At 33.5% G+C, this 22,288-nt stretch overlaps 1 protein-coding gene across 1 annotated transcript; it reads left to right on the forward strand.

The window, feature by feature from the left end:
• The first annotated feature begins 905 nt into the window (after positions 1 to 905).
• LOC142984682 (pro-neuropeptide Y-like) lies at positions 906 to 21,653 on the forward strand. Its single transcript, XM_076132441.1, has 3 exons — positions 906 to 976; positions 20,410 to 20,584; positions 21,073 to 21,653. Exons 2-3 carry the CDS (start codon positions 20,418 to 20,420, stop codon positions 21,185 to 21,187), a joined length of 282 nt encoding a protein of 93 aa, XP_075988556.1. The 5' UTR covers positions 906 to 976; positions 20,410 to 20,417; the 3' UTR covers positions 21,188 to 21,653.
• Positions 21,654 to 22,288: the final 635 nt, after the last annotated feature.

Genomic DNA, 22,288 nt, shown 5'->3' on the forward strand with positions numbered 1-22,288 from the left:
TAAAAGTCCCCGCGACACAAGAGCAATTCTTAGTGCGGGAGTTGTCTGTTTTTAAACAGAAATCCTATTAACTGAGATCCAACGTGTTATTATAAGTCGAAGTTAAGTTTAGAAAGCCAGCAATACACCATTCATCCAATCAGAATCAGCAATTTTCAAGAAAAATTACCACAAACAACAAAATTTTCGATTTTTGGTAGAAATGTCTATAAATAGTGGTTAATCTATTGATAATAGTTAACTAATATAATCATTGAGTGCTACTCGTTATTCGTAGAACGGTAGCAAGTTAACTACGGACACCATGCGTTTTTGATACTGCTCATCAGGTTACAGAGAGGTATAGAGTCGAACCGTTATCCATTTTTTTTACTTGAATCCGTATAATATGACTTTGCTCATTTTTTTATTTCTATGTAATTTATGTATAGATATAACGTTTAAAACCATTTTTATAGAATTATATTAAAATCTGGAAAATAAATCTTTAATAGATTGAAGTTTTTGAAAAGTTGTAATAGCCCGTCTACCTTTGGTTAGTGCTTAAAATCATATGATTTATCAATTTGGTGTACATATTGGTTATTTGACAGAAATACTGTTAGTTAATTTATCGCTTCTCGTGTGAAAGTCACTAAAGAGCCGACAAGGTTTATAAAATAGTAAAAATTGGTGTAAGAAAAAAGCAAAGTAGAATGAAATTGAAATAACACTTTATCGCAGGAAATAGATAGTTAAATCGTAAATGGTTATCCATAGCATTTCATTGTTATATTCTTAGTAAAAATTATAATGCTTGCAGTAAAAAATACTTCAGATTTTTTAAGCATCAACGCGACTCTACACATTTCCCGCCCACAAATCCCGCCCACCTGTTCACGTAGTATTAAAAGTGCGCGCCGCCCGCCCAGCCGACATTGACTCGCGAACCTGGTTGCCGCCACCGCTGGTTGCCGAGCATCCAAGTTACCCACAGGTTAGTGATGGTTTTTCTATTTTATATTGATTATATTGAGAGGATTTAAATTACGGATTGGAATTTGAAAAAACATATTTTTTATTCTGCAAAAAGTTGAGAGTCGAATAGGGGTTTTAAATTAAGGATTTGAATTTTATTTTGCAAAACAATTAAAAGGGGGTTTTAAAATCATGTATTTTGATTTACGTTTTTTTATTGGTTTAAAGGGTTTTTTTCTGTTACATGTTTTTAAGTAATAGGGGTTGTTACTTTTTAAATTGATAATAAAAAAGGGAACATTAACGAGGGAATTAAATAATAAATTTCATAAATTTCTTTGATAATTAAAATTTCATAGATTACTTTGATAGTTAGAAAGAGAGTTCTAAATTACGGATTTGAGTTTCAAACACAATTTTTTTAAACACTAAATTTATTTGATAAATACAATAAGAATTGTAACGTTACATTTACTAATATTTTTATGTATTGCATTTAACTTTCGTCCTAACCGCGTACGCTACTTAAATTAATGTATCTATTTAAAAATATTTATTTAAATGACTGCCGACGGAACCAATAAATAGATCATTTATGTAAGCCCAACTAATATATTATTTATGACCTCGCGTCATAATAATAGACCAAAAATTTCTAGAGGTATAATAAAGGTATTTTTGACACTGACGATGACTAGCCGATATAAATTCAATTCATCTTTTATTCGTATTTTTATTTTAATTTAATTAATCACTTGTTCTAACGGGAAGGAAAACATCGTGATGAAACCTTGCATGCCTGAGATTTGTTTAACACAGTTCTTGAAGGGATGCAAAGTCCCCTCACTTAGTTAGTTAGGTAGACTCAAGGCCTAACCTCTCCCTCATTATGGAAAGAGACCTTTGCCCAGCAGTGGGTCAGTGAAAAGGCTAATTTATCTGATTTTATGACTAGCGGATTAGCTAGACTCCGACTTTGTCCGGGTATTTTATCCCGTTGATTCACTCCCATGGGAATTATGGGAATTTTAATCCCATCGATCCCATACAAACCTTGTCCCGACAATTAAAAACATATTAAGAAAATAATTATCTTATTTGTTTTAGTTCTTTAAAAGTTATGCACATACATACATTTCGATGAATTATTTTTATTCATAAGAGATTGGTTTCTTTATTTATAGAAATTAATTGATATGACTATTTTGGTAGTGTTCATTTTTAATCAAAAATAGTAGCAAAATCAATTAATTTAAATGCTTGATTAAATTAATAAGTCAAAATGGAATAATATTTGTCACGATAGTAAATAATATCATTCTGAATTTTAGTCAACAGGAAATGTAAGTGATATTGAAGGTTTTATAAATAAACCAGTTAAAAACAATATTTTAGTTGTTCATGTTATTTGGAACTATTTGAACGCAAAAAGTTTTTAATGAAAAATATTTTTTTTCTGTAAGCAACTGAAAACATTGCATGCCTGAGACTTATTTTAAACAGCTTATAAAAATGCATCCCGATCTCCTCATTAAGCCAGCACGGACTTAAGGCCTAACTCCTTCCTAATTAAATAAAAAGACCTTAATGCAAAAGAAATACATTTTCTTATACGTAACCAAATTCGTCACAAACTTTTCCTGTGTGAAAAGATTTACCAAAGTAAAAAATATCCTATGTTAATCCAGGTTTTAAACTATCAGTAGTACTTGAAAATCCGTTACTTAATTAGTTTTTTGTCATATACATACGTACTTAAAAACTTTTATTATATTCTTAGGATATACTTCTTCTTGTCGTATGGTTAGTGGTCAACCTAGTGTCAAAGTTGTTCAAGCCGCCCAAAGGCCTTTGACGTGGCTTAACGACTTTTATCTTAATTGACAACAACCGGGACCGACTTTTTACGTGCCCTCCGAAGCACGGAGACGGCCTGTTCAAATACCACTATACGGTCACCTATCTATGGAATGACCGCGCCAAGGTTTGCTTAACCCACAGATCGTTTACCGACCGGTGAGCGTAACTGGCTATGGGTATATAGGGGCATGGAGTAAAGATTTAAAATGGCACCCTTATTTCTGAGATTATTGTACAAACAAACGGGGATTGTTGAGTAATCCTTCCGAAAAATACATCTTGAAGATATCTTTGGAAATTGTTATGTTTTATTGAGCAACCTTAGACACGGTCACTATGGGTGGACAGGAAGACAGTGTATATATATTTATAATAATGTATGGTTTTTATCTTACGAGCTGACCAGTGCATCCTAAAAAAATAACCTTTCATTTTTTTCGTATGGTTAGTAGTCAACCTAGTGGCAAAGTTGTTCAAGCCGCCCGAAATGCACCTATTATGTGCCCTCCGAAGCCCAAAAACGCTCAATTCAAATACTATTAAATGGCCATCTATCTATGAAACATCTGGGCTTAGGTCACTTAACAAACTAATCGTTTACCAACCGGTGAGCGCACCTAGCTATGCGCGCCACCGAATTGCCGTACATTTTTGTCGGCTCATAATTAATTCCTAGAAGATGATTTTTTAGAAAAAGTGACAGTGTAATGGATAGAAAGAAAGATTTAAAACATAATATCACGCCTCTTATACCCGAGGGTCTAGGCAGAAATGAGCGCAATTACAGTTTCGCCATTTACAATGCTAGTCCCATGTAATAAGGGACGAGCATCATTCATTCAGCTTACGGCATTAGTATACATAGTATAGTATGCATATTGTATTCCATTATACTAATTGCCATATGGAGTGGGCAGTAACGTATGCGACTCACGTTCGATTCCTGATTCGGATAGTGTGTTGTTATTTATAGCCGAAAAAAAATGGAGGAGGTTCTTTCTCTAATCGTACCTTTTTATGTGTATACCTAATAAGGTGCCAAATTATGTTAAGTACTAGTAAACTTCGGCTCAGCCAAAATATTAGTTGTCGAATTTCAAATTCACTAAATAGCAAAAAAAATATATGGAGACGCCATTTTTATATAAGAATTGTACAACCCTTTATTTTAAATAACTTTCCAATTTGTGAAAGATAAACTTAAATCATGTTAATTTATCACCAAGTAATTTATATTACTTTTACGTTTTTATTTTTGAAAAGTACGGTTTTTAAATGACGAATAGTAGATGTATGTTTAAACACCTCTGCCTACATCTTCGAGCAAAAAAGAGTTAAAATAAAACTTATTTTGTAGCTTAATCTATAAGTAATGATAGATATACAAACAAGACAAAGACAGGACAAAATTCTAAGAAGAATTGTTTTATACTTAGAATTACTGTCGATTTCTAGAAATTAAAACATCATCTTTAGTAAGCAAATAATGTTTAGTAGGAGATCATAATCTAAACACTAATGACTTTTCCAAGTGATTTGTGTATGAGAAATAATGATCACTTGTTCTAACGGTGAAGGAAAACATCGCAATGAAAAACATACCTAAGACTTATTTAACACAGTTCTTGAAGGTATGTGAAGTTTGTGGTGGACTCAGGAACTAACCCATTCCTAGTTGAGGAGAAAACCCTTCCCCAGCAGTGGGAAATTGTTTTAAAAAGATAACTCCCGCACTAAGAATTGCTCTCGTGTCGCGGGGACTTTTACAAACATACTAACAACGGACACAAAGTATAACCAGACCCGAAACAATATTATTTGTGGATCGCACAAATAATTGTTCCGTGTGGGTATCAAAATCCGACCTCCTGACGCAATGGTAACAGCGTGGCGACCTAAAACACTGCGCCACGTATGAAAGCAATTTAGATGAAAAAAATACTTTTTGCCTCGAAAAATAATTCACAGTAAACATTAAAAAAATAAGAAAATAGTTCTCTATTCTCAAAACTTTTTCACTGCACTATTTAGTTGAAGAACTATTTCACTTTTAACTCAAAACGTAATTATATACAAAACAATGGATTCAAAGAAACTTTTCAAAGTATAAACTTATCATTGCAAGGGTTTTGTTCAAAATAACATGAAGTTTAATAGCTGGGGGCTTTATACTGTCAAATTTACGGGTTACAGAGGTCATTTGATGAAGCCAGTTTATCTTGGTTAAGGTACGTAGCTAAGGATTGTATTACGATGGGTGACCGTTTTAGATGTGTCATCATGTTTGTAATTTTTGTAAGTTCGATTTCTGGTTTGGGTAGACGTTAATCAAAAATATTTGAATGTAGTTATTTTTATTTCAAGAAGTAGAGGAAAGTATCTCTTATGAAAATAAGATATTTTCAATATTTAATTAATTTTCTTTAATTTCTCATTTTCTTTCCACCTGTATTTTAGGTGGAAAATTTAGTATAAATAATAAAAAATAAATAATATTAGTGTACCATTTTTCAGAATGTATTAAAACGCCTTTATTATAGAGACTAACAAACATCTTCCACAATTTCAATTTTCGCATTCTTAATGACGGTAGCATTTTGTATGTATGTGCAAATTAACTAATACATAATAACCCGAGAGAAGCACGGACGGAATCACTTGTCGTTTAAAAATGTTAACCTTTGTAAGACATATAAAATACATTAAAAAAGTACTTACTAGTCTATTATCCACGTTCCATAACCAAAATAGTTGAAGTGTTCTAAATTTACCGTAAGAAAAAACACTATTTCCGCCATCTTTTCTTAGAATTCCCTTTATAAATAAATCCAAATCAATTGTTATGATATTAGTGGGACATTTTGTCTAAATGAATAAAATACAACCACTTTAGCGTCCCTCCTTCATCCCTTTATTATCAGATAATACAATCATTGTACAATTTCGCATTAATAATGAGATCACAATGGATTTTTTTTCAATTCAAGCCCCGCCATTTTGGTTTGAGGTACCTTCGAGTAGTCTTTGAAATTAAAAATAGGTCATAGATTTTTGTTTATTTACGTTTTGCGTGGGCACGTGTATTGCTAATTAGTATTTAAATAGACTGTGGTAGTTATAATAAATCGAGATTTCATAATTATTCGTGTTTACTATAAACTATTACTGTTAAAATTAATATAGTATTTATTACAAGTTAAATAGTGGGTCCCGGCTGTCATTGTCAGCATCTTTGACAGTCGTTAACAGTAGTCAGAAGCTTGAAAGTCTGGTAAACAGTTTTATTTGTACAAGTCGCGAAAGATTTAAAATATTTTCAATATCCATAAAAAACAAACCACTTTTTCTCATAGAAAAACAATTTTAACAGTTTTGCTACGTATTTCGGTTGTGTTGCACTCACTTCGCTCAAAATGAGAGTTAAAATATAATTCTAAAAATATATTTGAATCTGAAAATAGTCTTTTAGAGTCGGTTATTAAATTCACATGTACAATACAAATAGAGCGAAGTTATCTCTCGTATGGGAGTCTTATCACAGCGGAGATTCACAAGATTTCATCTCAAGGCTATTCACGATTTTATAATAGCTTTCTTACTTTCTATAGTTATATTTAAAAGGAGTTGAAATCTATGGAGAATACACGTTTTGAAGTATACTTTTTTTAGTTAAAAAATAAGGGGCTTTTTATTGAGTAGGAACTAAAATCACGCATTGTAAATCCATCTTGTTGGAGCCAATGTATCGGAAACTCGGAATTCACCAATTTTTTATGCCTATTTCATGGGTATTTATGTATTTTCCCTGGTTTAAAAAGGAGATCTTTAATTTTGATTAGTTTTTTAAGCATTATCAGAAAGTTAGCTTTTAACCGCGGCAGTGCGAGCTTTTATAAAAGTAGCAGCTAATGTCAAATACCTGATCTAAACTTTAATTTCATTAATTTGTTACAGTCATTTAGTTGTATACATAAGCGTACTCAACATCCATTCTCACTAAATCTCATATTTATAATATTACTAGCTGCCCCGGCAAACGTTGTTTTGCAATAAAAAAAATTAAAAAAAAAGTGTCACTTAGTGGCATGAAAAATAGATGTGGCCGATTGTCAGACCTACACAATATGCTCACAAACTTTCATAAGAATCGGTCAAGCCGTTTCGGAGTACGGAACTAACATTGTGACATGGAAATTTTATATACCTCTATAAAATAATAAAAAGCTCCTGTAGTACCTACATCATATTAAAGCAACTATGTTCACAAAAATACCTTTTTAAACGAAACTACGATATAGGTACGTACCGATACATTATATAGATATATTAGATACTACTGTTTAGCATTTATTTCCGATCTCTATGCGTTATTTGTATATCATTTAGGTAATTGATCAGTTAACATAAACATAGTAAGTAATAACATTTTATTTATATTTCCACGTCTATTTAAAAACAGCCGACAACGACCTTATCAACAATCTATATTATTATAAATACAAATAAATAAATATCATTGGACAACTCACACACGGTCATTTGATTCCAAACTAAGCAGAGCTTGTACTATGGTAACCAAATAACTGTAACATATACTTCTAAATACATACAATTATATAGATAAATCGACAACCAGGCTCAGAACAAATACTCGTGCTCATCACACAAATATTTGTCCCGGGTGGGATTCGAATCCGCCACACGCGACGCTACGCCCTATTGCGAGGTGACCACTTACACACACGCCAAACGTGCAGTTTATTATCAAAATTTTATGTATTTATCATATGGTTAGTGGTCAACCTAGTGTCAAAGTTGTTCAAGACCGAAGGCCTTTTACATGGCTTATCGACTGTTATCTTAATTGACAACAACCAGGACTGATTTTTTACGTACCCTTCGAAGCACGGAGACGCTCAGTTCAAATACCATGCGGTCACCCATCTATAGAATGACTGCGCCAACGGTTGCTTAGCCCACAGATCGTTTACCAACCGGTGAGCGCAACTGGCTATGAGCTATTGATCCTAAATTCAATCTCATTTAAATCTATTCTCAGTTATTTTGATACCAAGAATAAAATTATATTTAGGTACTAAATCAATTATGATAGTGCTTATATTATCTAGTTAGTAGGTAGTTAATTTACAAATTAGATTATTATTTCATTATCTCGATAGTGGCTGTATTATTTTGAAATTTGAATAAAGTAACGCACTGAAAGCTTGCTGTTTCTGAAATAGTTATTTTATGAAATAATTAATATAAGATATAGTTTGTCTGTCTGTCTATTTACTCTTTTATTAACTACCAAAGGACTAGAATGCTAGAATTTGACGTACAAAGATTTCCTGAAATAAAATATTTAAAAATCTATATAAAACTAGGCTTTTTTTAATTAAAAAGTAACATGCTTATTTAAAAATATATTACATTAGGTATTTTATTTTCATATCACCTGATGGTAAATAATGACAATAATTATGAAATAAACAATCATTGTGCCATATTTCATCAACATTCATTCGTTAATTTTAAATTGTAAGTACACCATTTTTGTTTTCAAAAACTATACGTACGTCTGAATTGCAAATTACTCCTGTTTATATTTTCTTACTAATTATATAAAGTTTTATTTAAAGTGAAAGTTGTACAAATAATGAAGTATCGTTAGCTTCAACTTGTTGTAAGTTGACGTGGGCATCATTTATCTTGGAACTGAGATTACCTTGGTTTAGCTTTATTTAAGAGTTTCACTTTAAACAGTTACTAGCTCTTAACTGCGACTTCGTCTGCGCAGAAAAAGAATAACCTACGAAAGTCTTCTTCTTATCGTATGGTTAGTGGTCAACCTAGTGTCAAAGTTGTTCAAGCCGCCCATTCCTTTGACATGACTTAACGACTGTTATCTTAATTGACAACAACCGGGACCGACTTTTTACGTGCCCTCCGAAGCACGGCGACGCTCTGTTCAAATACCACTATGCGGTCATCCATCTATCAAATGACCGCGCCAAGGTTTGCTTAACCCACAGATCGTTTACCGACCGGTGAGCGCAACTGGCTACGGGCGCCTCGAAAGTAAAGGTGCAAATGAATAGAAATACATAAAATCACGCCGGATACAGCTGAAAGTGTAGACAGAGGTGTCTGATATACACAATAGAATATGCAACGCCACGCATAGAGTTCAGATTTGAAACTCATGTTGGGCCAAAAATGTATTGCAGAGTTTTCTATCGAGTTATGTATTGTTGTGTGTTGTTATGAGTTGCACAGTTAGGAAGTTGATGTTGTAGATCTTCGTACCTAGAAGAAAACAAGAGAAAAAGAACAGAAGATGGTGTCCTACCATCTCCTGTTCTTTTTCTCTTGTCTTCTTTTCGGAGACGAAAGATGAGTTGGCAATTTGAAATAGAAATATACAAGTTTAATAATCTACTATCTTTCCGACCACGGCTTTGTCCGCGTGGAATTTTCAAAAATCCACTTTTGTGCTCCTCTACACTTTCTAAGGAATCTTCATAGCAAATTTCAACTTTCTACACTCAGTAATTTCGGCTGTGTGTTGTCCATCAGTAACCCCCGGTTGCTGTCGGACATTTAGCGGTAGTTTATCTATCAGTAGTGTCAAAATTCATATAAAAAACGCTATTGAATAGATAAATTACCGCTAAATGTACTCAGAAACCGGGGGTAAGTAAGCCACTCAGTAACCAGAGAGTTTTATTAATATAAATAGATAAAAATTCTTGGGTTATCTTTACAAGTCTACGTATAGTACATGTCTTAGAAGAAGGTTATTCAAAAACCCCCACGGTCTCGAAGGGTTAAAACACAATTAGATTTAATCAAAGTCCCAGTTAATGGCGTACTCCTGCTTAATGAAACGATCGTTAACATTTTACGTCTCCACCAAATACGAGTTCTAACACGATTATCTCACTTTATTACTTCAAGTGTGCTTTTTATTTCAAGATTTTCAATTAATTGGTAAATAAATTACTGTCACTATGCCATTTTCAAAGATCTTTGATAGATGTTACCAGTAGTCAGAAGCTTGAAAGTTTGACAACCAGTCTTACAGAGGAGTATCGTGTTATAACCCAAGTAACTAGGATGTGGAGATCCGATAGGCAGGCGCTCCATGTAAAATACTAGTATTCAGCTGCATCTGGTGAGACTGGAAGCTGACTCCAACGTAGTTGGAAAAAAGGTTGGACTGATTTTTCTGACTGACACAGTGCAAGGCGAGGGTCTTTCAACTTCTCTCGGAATGAGGACGGAGCTAAGCCTTGTGTCCACCACGCTGGCCAGATGTGGGTACTTTGCATAAATACAAAAATTGTTTATAAAGAACTCAGGCATGCGAGGTTTCAAAGAACAAGTGATATTTTACTAGCCAGGTCCAAAAATAAATAATATTGAACAATAGAGTCCCATTGTACCTGAATGTGTAGGCAGACGTCTATGACCACGTCCAGTCTTAAAAATAAGATGTTTTTATCATTCTTAATAGACTCTACCCAAAGAGCTACAAATCAAATGATCAATCGTGTATAACTTGCTTTACTTCGCTTCTCTCTTACAAATGAGAGACACTAATAAACACGTTTCATAATTACTGAAACCTATTTCTACAACCAAAACTTCAAACGACAATCTTTTTAAAATTCATGTAACGTATACCAATTATTTAAATAAAACATACTTAATACAAGCAATAAACATCTAAATATAACTCGTCGCGTCATAAAATATTCAAAGCAATATCTAAAAGTAATTAACACTAAGAAACTAAACTTTGTAAACTGTTGGCAAAGTTGGCGGGAATTCACGCCGCCATCTTGCACGTTCCGTTTCTAGTTACGGTGTTGCCAACCGTGAAAATAATATCCGTCGTGGTGTGAATTTAACCTTTGAGGCAACACTGTATTATTCAAATATTTTTGTTCGTGCAGAAATTTTTCGAAATAGTCTTTAAGATGTGGAGAGATTAAACAAGGAGCGTTTAAAATGTTGATAAGTTACGTGGTTTAGAGTCACTGCTGTGGGTGTTTGTGTAAAATGCTTGTAATTTTAATGAGTTTTATTACGTAAAACTTTAGTTTTCTAATTTGAATGGTTGAGATGAAGTTATCTTAACTCTTTGTTCAAAAGATTTCTATGACGTGGTTATTCATCCCTTTTGTGACATTATAACTATAATTTTAAAGTCGTAACTTGATTGCTTTTAATATAATTTCAGTTCATAATTTTGTTTTCCGACAATCCCTGTAACTTAGGCTAAACTTGTTTTATTTTATTTGAAATAGGTTACTTTACGAGTTATTTTTTTTAACTCGGGAAATGTTAGTTTGCTAAAGGTTCTTTCTTATAAAGTGTAAAGTTTTAAAACCAGCTGGTTTTAGTGCATACTGCAACTGCATTAGTAGCGAATAGCTTATTAAATGGATTATTGTCAGTTGTTTTCATACATAAGTATACGACACATAACCAAAAGTCGTGAATGGCGAAACATATAAATAACCTTTCCAAACAAGGTTTGATCCGCCATTAATAGTAAAACAAAATATGGTTTGCTATACGCGTATACAGCGTGTTGTCAAATTGCCTACACCCGCACACGCACTGTGGAAATTGTGGCCGCTATTGTTCTACGGGGGCAAATCAACTGCACAGTGGTGTCCCTTGTTATTGTAAAGTTATCGATATCGATAAAGATCTTTAGGCTTTACGTTTAAAGAAAAACGTATAACATAATATGTAACTTTGGGTTAATTTCTATTATAAACACACATTCATAGTTTTTCAGTTAGTATAAAAAAAACCTGTAATATAAAGTACTTAAAAGTATTACTTTAGATTTAAACTTAGACTTTCATTTATTTCTATTAGTGGCTGCAATAAGTATCTTCGTAAATTATATTTTTACTCGGTTTTTAGATTATCATTTGCTGATTATATTATCAAACATTGGTTATTAATTTATTAATAACCAATATAATACTTAATAGTAAAGGTTTTGAATTTAGGTTTAATTGACACATTGTATTAGAATTTTAGACCAAAACGCCATAGTTTCGACGCAAATGAAAATCTTTACAAACAATTTTTATGTATAAATACAGTGTAAAAGGTAGCATAAAAAGTGATAAAGACGTATGTAATGTAATGTAAATTTCTACGCCAAAACACCTTAATTTTTTCGACGAAATTGAAAGTTTCAATAGACTATTTTTATAAAATCGGTGCAAAATATTCCTTCGATATCGATATTTACATGTTATAGTCTCGTCTCTAAACCACTTGTTGTACGCGAGGCTCGTAATTTGCCCACAACTCTATTGAAAGAAGTAAATGTTACCCAAGTTTCGTTCAGTTCAGTTTAGCGGATAAACAGCCATTTTGTTTACCCTGCATTTTATATTATTATATTTTTGTTTGGCTTTATTTTTAGATGAGATTATGGAGACTGCATAGACTAAACTAGCTGACTCGCGCAACTTCGCTTGCGTCACATAAGAGAATCGGTAAAAATTTTCCCCGTTTTTGTAACATTTTCTACTGGTACTCTGCTCCTATTGGTCGTAGCGTGATGATATATAGCCTATAGCCTTCCTCGATAAATGGGCTATCTAACACTGAAAGAATTTTTCAAATCGGACCTAGTTCCTGAGATTAGCGCGTTCAAACAAACAAACAAACAAACAAACTCTTCAGCTTTATAATATTAGTATAGATACAGCTGAATACTAATATTTGACATGGAGATACAGATAACGGTTTATAAAAAGATATCATAGTCCTACTAAGAAACGTTTAACTTTGTGAGAATGTATGTATGTTTGTTACTCAATCAACTGGCAGTGGTATAGTTTATGTTCCAGAATAAGAAATATCTAGGTTTTTATTAAATGTCCATAATTTTCAAACTGCATGGGAAACCATTTTTCTTCTGTTTCGGCTTGACGTTAAGTTCTGGGACACCCTGTATATTATCTTGATTTTTATTAACGTATTTTAAAAAGATAATATCCACGATTTAGTGGCTAATTGTGTGTTTTACGGAAACAGAAAGATGGTGTATAAAAGTCATATTTTACGATAAAAATACACAAACATTTTCATTATTTCTTCACTCACTTAGCGGAGATTTCGAATATATTTCTGTAAAAACTTATTCAAGTATAAATGAATTATGTCGATTATCTTGACCAACCCGTCTGTGATCATCTGTGGTCATATTTCGAGGGTTCATCATAATTTATGTGACCACTACTGTCCTTTCAAAGGTTTACTAAACCCTTTTATTGCTTATTATTTCTATTAATAGAATATAATAATTTTTCACTCGCCGGTAAACGATTAGTGTGTTATGTAACGCGGACATTACATAGATGTAGGTGCAATGTTTCAGCTGAGCGTCTCCGTGATACAAGTCACAGTTGAGATACTTGTAAGTACAATAAATAATAATTGTTAAGAAAACTACCGCTAAATGTAATGTAGCGGTAGTTTATCTATTTAATAGCGTTTAAACTCATATACAAAAAAACGCTATTGAATAGATAAACTACCGCTAAAAGTACCTCAGAAACCGGGGGAGTCATGTTAAAGGTTTGAATAACTTTGACACTAGGTTGAACACTAACCATACGCTAAAGTAATAGATTAACTGTCTTACAATTAAATAAGGTTTAAGCTTTGATTAGTTACACAGTATTGTGTGACTTTTAATCAATTTCGAAACTATAATGTACTCTGTTCGATATCCTATAGACAGTCGCTCCATGTAAAACACTGTAATATTGAGCTGCATCCAGTGAGACTAGAAGCAGACTCCATCATAGTTGGAACAAAGGCTAGACTGATTAAATTATTAAATATGAGTAAAAAAGAACAAAATACTGTCTGTATAAATAATCAAAGGTCACAAAACGTTTATTAATAAAACAGTTAAAGATTGAAACCTTATTATTTCTCGACGTTCTGGCCAAAAATAACCGCTTGCTTTGTTCCGTACAAACTTTTCTTAATTCTCATTCATACATGTTATACAGGACCGTATACGAGTACTACTCATCTTTTTGTAGAACATCACCGATATGATCTGTGTATGTCTTTCTACGCGCACTCCCGGCCTTCCGTTTACTTCCACAGACTGAACCCTTTGTTAATCTACTTTCATTCATCATATCTCAATCTGAGCGTAGTTTTTCCATCTTTGTGTACATGAGGGTGTAGGCAGAGATAGATTATACACGTGTATGGTACACCCACATTTCGACGATTAGGTTTTTTTTAGTTTTTTTGTAATAGAGATTGAAAAAGTCTATTGTCGTTTAGGTATTCGGAACGTTTTCCTAACCTATTATTATCCTATTCCTAAACTATTAATACCCATACTTTTGTAATAAAATATTGGTAATAACTTTATTTCTGACCGAGGAATTGAATTCGAGACCTCACTGATACGTAACAGTATGCAATCATTAAGGTTCGGGACTGAGATTCTTAATTTAATATTGACAAAACATATACTTACTACAAAATTATATTTTTAATTAATTTGAAGTTTTTTGTTTGTACTTTTTGCAATAAAACACCTGAACCGCTTTTGATAAAATTTAGTAGGGTGATAGATTACATACCGAAGCGGATAGTAGGCAAATATTTTTATCAGATACTACTCAGGCAAAGCCGCATATTTAAGCTAATTATTCATACAACCATATATTTAAAATGTAAACGATGTCCATCTTTTTCAAACTACTAAGCACTTTAAACTTTATAATTAGTTTGCAAACTCAAAAATCGTTTGCGTTTTGCAAAAGGGTGTCTTTTTGAAGTCATTCTAAGTTATTAAACGTCTGTTTTACTAATTACAAACGTAGCTGTAGGTAGAAATGCATTAAAACAAAAGTTTTTAGAAAAAGAAAATACATTTATTTTTCAACAACCTTTACACTACCTAATTTAAAAAACCGTCCATTGTCGCGACAGCCTGTTTGCCCCAAACCCAAAAGTACTTAATAGATTTTCATGTGGTTTTCACCAATAGATAGAGTTGTTGTTGAATAGAGTACCTATATACCTACCCTTTTATTCATAAAAATATATGAAGTTATGAAAGGCTTATAAAGTGCTTTGTTTCTCTCACTCCTTAGCAAAATGAAAAAGAGAAAACATATTATAGTAGCTTTTTAACTTAAATAGGTTTACAGTGTGTTTATGAATAAGAGGGCTAGAGTCTCTCTATCTCTTTTCCTTTACCGTTAGAACAAGTGATAACCATTTCTGTTGAACGTAAATAATTGGGCAGAACAAAGTTTAAAAAAAAATCAAGAAAAAAAACATTACTTACCCTTTTTTTGCTTCTCGCAATCACTTAAAAGGGGCTGATAAGTATTAATAATATGTGACTCAAAAGTTAAAAAGGTATGTTTATGTATGCACGATTATTATTTTTAACTTTCAGAATGAACAAATGTCATGTTAAAAAAACATACCAATGCTTTTTTACAGCGTTTATTTTCCCGCGCAAAATTGACAGTTCACTTTACTCTATTGTTTTTTTTATCAAATGCAAATATGGCGGACGCATTTTTAAATATGGATACGAAATTGCATAAACGTTTATAAAAATAGAAATTGTAGTGAAAATATAGAGGTTATAACCGATACCTATTTCTCTTTAAAATTAATATTCCGTCCATTTATCTCTTCACATACATGGTTTTTACGCAACCAGCTAACTCATTCCGGGCTTTGCACGCATTCACATTCTCATCACTTCTACTTAAGACATTTAGGGGTTGATTTTTGAAAAGGAAAGTCTTGAACGACATTCCAATCGGTCAAGCTGTTTAGTCGCGAAAATGTAATAAATAATGTCTGACAGTCTGTCTATCTACAGAGTGTGACATTTATAATAGTAGATAGAATTACCTTAAAACCATACAACACAAGTGCTTAACTAAAGCTACTACAATGTATTAGAAAAGATATTGAGTGTAAAAGCCATTTATTTTCATGAAAAAAGTTACGAAATGAGCAATTTATAGGTACGTGTGACGCAGGGTTTTGTTGCGCATTGCAATTTGCGCAAAGATCAGTATGTTATTCCTTTGTATTATGTAGCTAATTACATTTATTACATAATGAGTAAAGTCCAAATTTAAAGTGCCAAATTTTACCCAAAAACCAAGACACCACATTTAAAAAATATAGCTAATAATCACTTGTTCTAACGGCGAAGGAAAACATCGTGATGAAAACTTGCATGCCTGAAAATTGTTTATCACAATTCTTGAGAGATTGCAAATGCTAATCCGCACTTGGATAGCGTGGTGGATTCATGATCTAAACATTCCCTCATTGCAGGATGAGACCCTTGTCCAACAGTGGGACAGTAAAGGGCTTAGATTTTATGACTCACCTTCACTACAGGAGACTCTTGCTCAGCAGTGGGATAGAAGTGGGCTAAGATTCTATTACTGAGTTCATTACAGGATGAGACCCTTGCCCAGTAGTGGGACATTAATGGGTTTCTATTAAATTAGTTATCGCTGTTCAACTCCACAGTTGAATGACATTTCAACATTTTTACTACATCGTAAAGCGACGGCATTCAGCAAACAGCCAATTACTATCAGAGCTTAGTTATAACAATATGAAACATTAAATATCCATTGAGATATGAAAATTGTAATATTATAGATAAAATAGAGCGCGACGCAAGATTATGTAGTCTTTGATGTTTGTCTATGGTAATCGTGACAACCATAAACGGAAGCTGAAAAACCCAACAATTTTGGTTTTTATCGATGCCTGTTTTGGGTGCTTAATTCGGATTCAAACCCACAACATGTTGTGTAGAGGGAGTATCGGAGCGATTTAACTTAACCACCGTGCTATGAGAATCTTAAATAAGAAATACAAGGTAAAAAATATGGGTAATGCCGCAGGGTCGATTCTCAGTTCATGAGAGCTTTTATCAAAAATCTTTGAATTAAGTTATTTTGAAATATTAAAAATAAGTATGATTTCTTGATCGAAATCAGGTATTCTCATTATTTAAAGTCCCTCATGGTCAACTTTCTTTTCACTTTGTATGAAACGTATAAAATAAAAGATTGTGCTATATGACGTAACAATGGAAAATGTGGAAATCGAACCCGAGAAAGCAACATCCTCAATTTTAGCACACTGATTTTAAGAAAATATCGAACCTTTTATATCAAGAATTGTTTAAAACACTCTGAGATATATACCTACACTCATTAAGATGTTTTCCTTCACCGTTGTAACAAGTGATCACTATTTCTAATACACACATTACTTTTAAAAGTCATTGGAGTATTGCCTTCAATTTTAAACCTTAAACCACTTGCATGCAAAGCGGATATTTATACCACGCGGCAAATATAGTACTTTAAAATTCTTAAAATAGCCTATAGTATTCCAATATAAACTAAAAGCGTAATTAAATTACTAAAATGATCTATAAATGTCCAAGAGTTTGTTCAAACGGTGACCATGTTTGCGAAGCTCTCTGCTGGCCGCCATTGTGTAAACTTTATATGCAAGCCATCGAGCAGGTTATTAATATAAAATTGTTTATTTTACACTGTAGCATTGTTGTTTAATTTAGAATTTAATAAGTATTTGCTTTGCTGTTCATTATTTGGTGATATTTTGAGTATTGATATCAATCAATAATATATAATAAATATCAATTTAATGTGTTATAGTAGAGGAGCTCGTGGCTTAGTTAACTACAGCCGCGCGGATAGATTTCTGAGGTTAAGCTACACTTGCCGAGGTTGTTATGTGGATGGGTGACTATCTTATACATATTGAGTTCCTCCGTGTTTCGGAAGGCACGTTAAATTGTGGGTCCCGGCTGTCATTTTCGAAGATCTTTGACAGTCGTTAACAGTAGTCAGGAGCTTGAAAGTCTGACAACCAGTCTTACCGAAGGGTATCGTGTTATAACCCAGGTAACTGTGTTGTGGAGGTCAGATAGACAGTCGCTCCATGTAAATTACTGGTATTTAGCTAAATCTGGTGAGACGTGAGACTGCATTACTTTGACGCCTGACCCGGGAATCGAGATTGAGACTGCATGATCACTACCAACTGCGTCAAATATTTCAATTAGGGATAAGCATTGTGAAATATTTTTACTTTCATCTAAAACTTTGATATAATCGACCTTTAACTTTAAGACAACAGTTTTAACCAACAATAAGAATGTTTAGGTAGTTAACAAACTGCTTAATTAATATTGATGGGCCTTAATTTAAAGATATTACACTTATAAAGTTTATAATTTATTTATAGTCACAGCAGTGATAGCCGAGTGGTTTAAAAATGCGCCCCCCACGCAAGTGGTTGGTGGGTAGAGTGTACCTGTGTATTGTGCACACACTTGGACACTATAAACAAAGTCCTGCATCGTTGGTCAGTTTCAATGAAGCTGACCGCCGTTGCCGGATCGGCAGGGGACATTATTATTATTATATTGTATGGCTTAGTTAACAACAGCCGCGCGGATCGATCTCTGAGGTTAAGCCATGCTTGTCGAGGTTGATTTGTGGATGGGTGACCATCTTATACATATCGAGTTTCTCCGTGTTTCGGAAGGCACGTTAAATTGTGGGTCCCGGCTGTCATTTCCGAAGTTCTTTGACAGTCGTTAACAGTAGTCAGAAGCTTGAAAGTCTGACAACCAGTCTTACCGTAGGGTATCGTGTTATAACCCAGGTAACTGGGTTGTGGAGGTCAGATAGGCAGCCGCTCCACGTAAAACACTGGTATTCAGCTGCAACCGGTGAGACTGGAAGCCGACTCCAACATAGCTTGGAAGAAAGGCTAAGCTGATATAATATATATATGTGTGTAATGTAGTTTACCCATGAGGGAATCGAATCCAACTATTGATGCAGCGATAACTAAGTACAGAACATCTTACAATCCTCAGAAATATATTATTAGAGTAGATGGAAAAGTATTTTTTGCCCAAAATAAAAAGATACGGCAACAAAACATTTTTTAAAGGCACTTTAAGAAGCATAAAACTACGTTTTGACAAAGGCTCATTGTAGATCGTTCTATACAAGCATTTTGAACAAAAATGCCTATAAATAGAACATGCTATAAATAGAATATAACCCACTCAGCAAGTATTGAATTGAAAACTTACTTTGACACAAACTTTGCTCACTATTGAGGAACTTTTCAATATGTTTTGTCTCGCTCGCACGAGTTAAAGTTGTACATACTTTTGTCTCTGTTCGTGCTGCAAAAACAATGGTATTTTGACATACTTTTAATGGTAGTTTATGTGAAAATTGCAATAGTAGCCGAATGCTTTAAATAAACGTTGACCACGCAAGCTGCGTCGCACACAACAGCTTTTCCGAAACGGTGGTAGATTAAAAATATTATGACGATTTAAAACACTTTAAAAAGTGCATGAAATTAAAAATATTTAGATATGAGATTGAATTTGTTGCCGGTTTAAAACTTTGGTAATACATAAATGACTTTTCCAAGTGATGTGTGTATTAGAAATAATGATCACTTGTTATGACGGTGAAGGAAAACTTTACATGTCTGAAAGTTGTTTAACACAGTTTTTAAAAGGTTACAAAGTCTTTATCTCGCCCTTAGCTTGGATGACTTGACAGTAACGGATTAATTTACTTAATAAATTTATGCAAAAATTTGAATAATTACTTTAAAATATTGAAAGAAAAATTACATTAAAATTGCGGTGTCAGTTTACAGTTTAATTTTTTATTTTCTTTATCAATTGATCTTGTTTGACAGCCAATAAATTAATTATGAGAAAATTTTGTGAATATTTTGTGATATAACACTTCTTCCTACGTAATTTATTTTGGAAAATATTTTTATAAGAGTTTCTATGAAATGTAAATTAAAATAATAATTTAATGAATACATGAGAGTTATCAGACAGTAGTTGTATACTTATATTGTATACTTATATTCCTGAATTTATAAAGGGTTGTATAGGTAGGGAATGATTTCTAAGTCAGCGATATTAAATAAAAATCACTATGTTTATAATAACCATAGAGACGCTCATAGCCAGTTGTGCTCAACAAGTTGTGTTAAGCAACGTTCATTTCATAGATGGGAGACCGTATTGATGTATTTGAACTAAGCGTCTCCATGTAGGAGTACTTTGCCTAGATCCGCTAATAGCCACCTTTACACACACACTGTATCGCATGTTCTTAGGAGCGTACAGGATTACGCGCGGGAAAGCAGCGAGGTCTTCGCTCGCGATTTTCTTCGCGGACTTGACAGATGAGCGCGGCGCGTGGTCTTTCCTTTCTCCTTACACGCGCGATTGTTGTTTCATGCGGGATAGAGTATGTGTGTAAAGGGGGCTAATGCCCTGTGCCCATAATGCCGACTTACCCCCGGTTTCTGAGGTACGTTTAGCGGTAGTTTATCAATAGCGTTAAAACTCACATAAAAAACGTTATTGAATAGATAAACTACCGCTAAATGTACTCAGAAACCGGGCATTAGGAAATTATTATTTTGTTCCAGCCGTCACGATGCGTATCATGTTGCCCGCCATCCTGTTGCTGTCGGCCATCTTGGCGTGTGCCGCGCAGGCGCAGTACCCGCGCCCGCGCCGCCCCGAGCGCTTCGACACGGCCGAGCAGATCTCCAACTATCTCAAGGAGCTGCAAGAGTATTACTCAGTGCATGGACGGGGAAGGTGAGAAATTACTTTATACACAAGTTTGGTTTGACTTGAAAATCAAAGCCAGGATTCAGCGTTTTGGTGGCAGTGGATCTTTATCACTAAGTCACAAGTTACAATGTTTTTTTTTGCTTGTTATAATTATTTAAATTTTAATATTTAATTATGTATTTTAAGATGTAAACGTTTTGCAAGTAGTTTTAGGGTTTAAACGTTAGTTTTGGTTCTGAAATAGCAGGGTGCTCTTTGTTTCAAAAGTCCAACTATTCGATAAATAATATTGAAGTCGTTGCTAGTAGCAATGTAGCAACAGCAACGCTTAGCGCCATCTAGTAACATTTTCCGGGTACTATCTTTAAACGCCATCTGTCGCCATTTTCCGGGAACTACCTATGTTTTCTGGATACTAATTTAACCACGCCATCTGTTGTAATTTTCCATTAACTATTATATACGACTGGAGCAAAAAGTTTTTTAACTTAATTTTTTTTTTTGTTTTACAGATATGGCAAGAGGCAAATGCATATAGCCGATGCGTCCGTGATTTTCAGAGAGAGTCCTTTCTTCGAGCACAACTTAAACGAAGAGCCTGCGTTCAAAAACCTCGGTTATAAGTAAAATTATTAATAACACATAAAATAGCCACATTCCCGTGTACATGAACCGTTTGCCGATTGAATACATTTAAGTTGCAGTTTTTTCAAAATGAACTATTTATTATTCAATAAGTTTAGTTATTTATTTTTGTAATAATTTGTATTAAATAGTTTAATTTTAATTAAGTTACGACTGTGTAAAATAGTTGGTTTTGAAATTAAAATGTTTTCGTATATTTTTAACGTCAGCCATCTTGTATTGTTAATCTATTCTAGTCAAATGAATATCTAAAATTATTCCGTCTTATTATAATAGTCAATTATCCGCTTTTTTCAACGGAAATTCTAAAAAATAGTCACCAAGCTGGGTGAGTGACTATTTTTAGTAATTTTGTCAATTCTTTTATTATTATTATAATAGATAGAAATAATAATATAATAAAATCAATCAGTATTACAATGTACGTAGTATTTACTCAAAATGCAAAATTGTTTGAAAATTCATGTGTTTTATTTTAATAACCCCTTAATTATACAAATCCACAATATTTATACACATTACCTAATGTCCCACAGCTGGGCAAGGGTCTCCTCCCGTAATGAGGGAGGGTTTAGGCCTTAAGTCCACCACGCTGGCCAAGCGCGGGTTGGGGACTTTGCTTGCTCTCAATAAATGTATTAAACAAATTTTAGGCATGCAAGGTTTCCTCACGATGTTTTCCTTCACCGTTGGAGCATGCGATAATTATTTCTAATACACACATAACTTCGAAAAGTTATCATTGCTGTGTTATGTCGGGTTGGAACCTGCGACCACTTGCGAGGGAGGTGTCAACTTATACCACTCGTAGGTAGATATCAGAAAAAGCATAGTGTTTTGTATGTAGAGACTTGAAACTGCCAATCAACAACACTAAGACCTGGTTATGGTATGAAGAGTTTCTTTGTATGTTTGTACGCGGTAGTCTCAGGAACTACTGGTCCGATTTGAAAAATTCTTTGAGTGTTGGATAGATAGAAGAAGGCTATAGGCTATCGTAGCGTAGCGTGATGGTATATCACGCTACGACCAATAGGAGCAGAGTACCAGTAAAAAATGTTACCAAAACGGAGAAAATGCAGA

The sequence above is a fragment of the Anticarsia gemmatalis genome, chromosome 27 (assembly GCF_050436995.1).
Source record: "Anticarsia gemmatalis isolate Benzon Research Colony breed Stoneville strain chromosome 27, ilAntGemm2 primary, whole genome shotgun sequence".
Lineage (NCBI taxonomy): Eukaryota > Metazoa > Arthropoda > Insecta > Lepidoptera > Erebidae > Anticarsia > Anticarsia gemmatalis.